This window comes from Engraulis encrasicolus, chromosome 11, assembly GCF_034702125.1.
Source record: "Engraulis encrasicolus isolate BLACKSEA-1 chromosome 11, IST_EnEncr_1.0, whole genome shotgun sequence".
NCBI lineage: Eukaryota > Metazoa > Chordata > Actinopteri > Clupeiformes > Engraulidae > Engraulis > Engraulis encrasicolus.
This window is the reverse complement of record NC_085867.1, coordinates 7,259,622-7,262,121: the sequence shown is the minus strand read 5'-3', so window position 1 is coordinate 7,262,121 and position 2,500 is coordinate 7,259,622. Positions and strand designations below refer to the sequence as shown.

Here is a 2,500-nt window from a genome sequence, read left to right as displayed (position 1 = left end):
CTCTTGCTCTCTCCCCCCTGACATCTCTCTCTTTTTCTCTCCCTCTCCCGCCTCTCTCCATTTCTCTGTGTCTCTCATTCCCTCTCTCCTCTCCCCTCCTCCACCCATCTCTCTTGCTCCCTCTCTCCTCTCCCCTCTTCCCTCTCTCTCCACCCCTCTCTCCTCTCCCCCTCTCTCCATCTCTCTGTGTCTCTCGTTCCCTCTCTCCTCTGCCCCTCTCTCACTCCCCCGGCATATCTCTCTCTCTCTCTCGTTCTCCCTCTAACCCTCTCGGTCTCTCTCATTCCCTCTCCTCTCCCCCTCCACCCCTCTCTGTGTCTCTCTTGTTCCCTCTCTCCTCTCCTCCCCCTCCTCTCCTCTCTCCATCTTTCCCTCCACCCCCCTCTCTCCTCTCTCCGTGTCTCTCATTCCCTCTCTCACTCCCCCTGCATCTCTCTCTCTCTCTCTCTCTCGTTTCCTCTATCCTCTCTCGTTCCCTCTCTCCATCTCTCCTCTCTGTCTCTCGTTCCCTCTCTCCCTCTCCCCCTCCACCCCTCTCCTCTCCCCCTCTCTTCTCCTCTACCCCCTCCTCTCCATCTCTCCCCCCCACCACCCCTCCTCTCCTCTCTCCATATCCCCAGTGCGCCAGTGTGAGCAGCCTCTGCAGTGTGAGATATCTCATCAGCTGGGTGCTGACCCGGTCCGCTACGACCTGACTGGCTGGTTCTCCCTCCTCCAGAACAACCCCTCCAGCCTCAACGCAACATCCCTACTGCAGCAGTCCAATCTGTAAGATAGCAGCATGGAATACACACATAACACACACACAGTATGCAGTGTTCACTTGTGTGCTGTGGATGGCTGTGTCACAATGACAGTGGGAGTTGGAGTTTCCCAGTTGGGCTTTAAAAATATACTGTACTCTCTTCTTATCTCCTCTCTCCTCTCTGCCTCTCCTCTCTCCTCTCCTCCCCTCTCCTCTCTCCTCTCCTCCCCTCTCCTCTCCTCTCTGCCTCTCCTCTCCTCTCCTCTCCTCTCCCCTCCTCCCTCCTCTCTCCTCCCTCCTCTCTGCCTCCTCTCCCTCCTCTCCCCTCTCTCCTCTCTCCCCTCTCTCTCCTCTCTCCTGTACTCTGCATATGCCACTGCATTCTCTCTCCTCTCTCTGCCTCTCCTCTCTCCCTCCCCTCTCTCCTCTCTCCTCTCTCCCCTCCCACTCTCCTCTCTCTCCTCTCTCCCCTCTCTCTCCTCTCTCCTCTACTCTGCATATGCCACTGCTCTCTCTCTCCTCTCTCCTCTACTCTCCTCCCCTCTCTCCTCTTCTTCTGCCTCCTTCTCTCTTTCTCCCCCTCTCTCTCTGCCCTCCATCTCAGTACGGTGGTGAAGGCCCTGTTCTCCTCTCGGGGTGCGGTGCCCCCCCTGTGTCGGGGCATGGGGGGCGTGGAGGGGGGGTCCCAGCGCTCGCTGGAGCGCATCGGGGCCGTCCGCAAGACCTTCAGCGGGGGCATGGCGGCCATACGCAGACACTCGCACGCCATCACAGTCAAGCTGCAGGCCGTAAGACACACACACACACGCACATACACACTTACGCGGCCATATGCAGACACTCGCACGCCATCACAGTCAAGCTGCAGGCCGTAAGACACACACACACACACGCACACACACATACACACACACACACACACTTACGCGGCCATATGCAGACACTCGCACGCCATCACAGTCAAGCTGCAGGCCGTAAGACACACACACACACACACACACACACTCACACACACACACACACACACACACTTATGCAGCCATACGCAGACACTCGCACGCCATATCAGTCAAGCTGTAGGCCGTAGGACACACACACACACACATACACACACACACACACACACACACACACACACACACACACACACACACACACACACACACACACACACACACTACGCAGACACTCACACGCCATCTCAGTCAAGCTGCAGGCCGTAAGACACACACACACACACACACACACACACACACACACACACACACACACACACACACACACACACACACAACGCAGACACTCGCACGCCATATCAGTCAAGCTGCAGGCCGTAAGACACACACACACACACACACGCACACACACACACACACACACACACATACACACACACACGCGGCCATACGCAGATACTCGCACGCCATATCAGTCAATCTGCAGGCCGTAAGACACACACACACACACACACACACACACACACACACACACACACACACACACACACACACACACACACACACACACACACATGCTGCACATGCATACACAGTTCCATGATAAAAAGAGAAGAGCTCTTTTCCAAAACGCTATGTCCACCATTTTTGACTTTTTGCATTTTAATATTGGTATTGACTGTTAAGATTTCCTATCATCTATGTGTGAATTTTTGCCATTCAAATGTTTTGAGAACATAGGGTGCATTCAGGTAAATTGGGCCATCAGCTAAATTGGGTCGGATAAGTATTGGGTGTC

General features: G+C 55.0%; 1 protein-coding gene across 1 annotated transcript in view; it reads left to right on the top strand.

The window, feature by feature from the left end:
• The window catches only part of LOC134457845 (unconventional myosin-XVIIIb-like), a 137,482-nt gene that overhangs the window by 56,435 nt on the left and 78,547 nt on the right, over positions 1-2,500 (top strand). The window contains exons 19-20 of the mRNA XM_063209824.1: positions 621-768; positions 1,350-1,533. Of these exons, the coding sequence (XP_063065894.1) occupies positions 621-768; positions 1,350-1,533 (332 nt within the window). The remainder of the gene's footprint in view (positions 1-620; positions 769-1,349; positions 1,534-2,500) is intronic.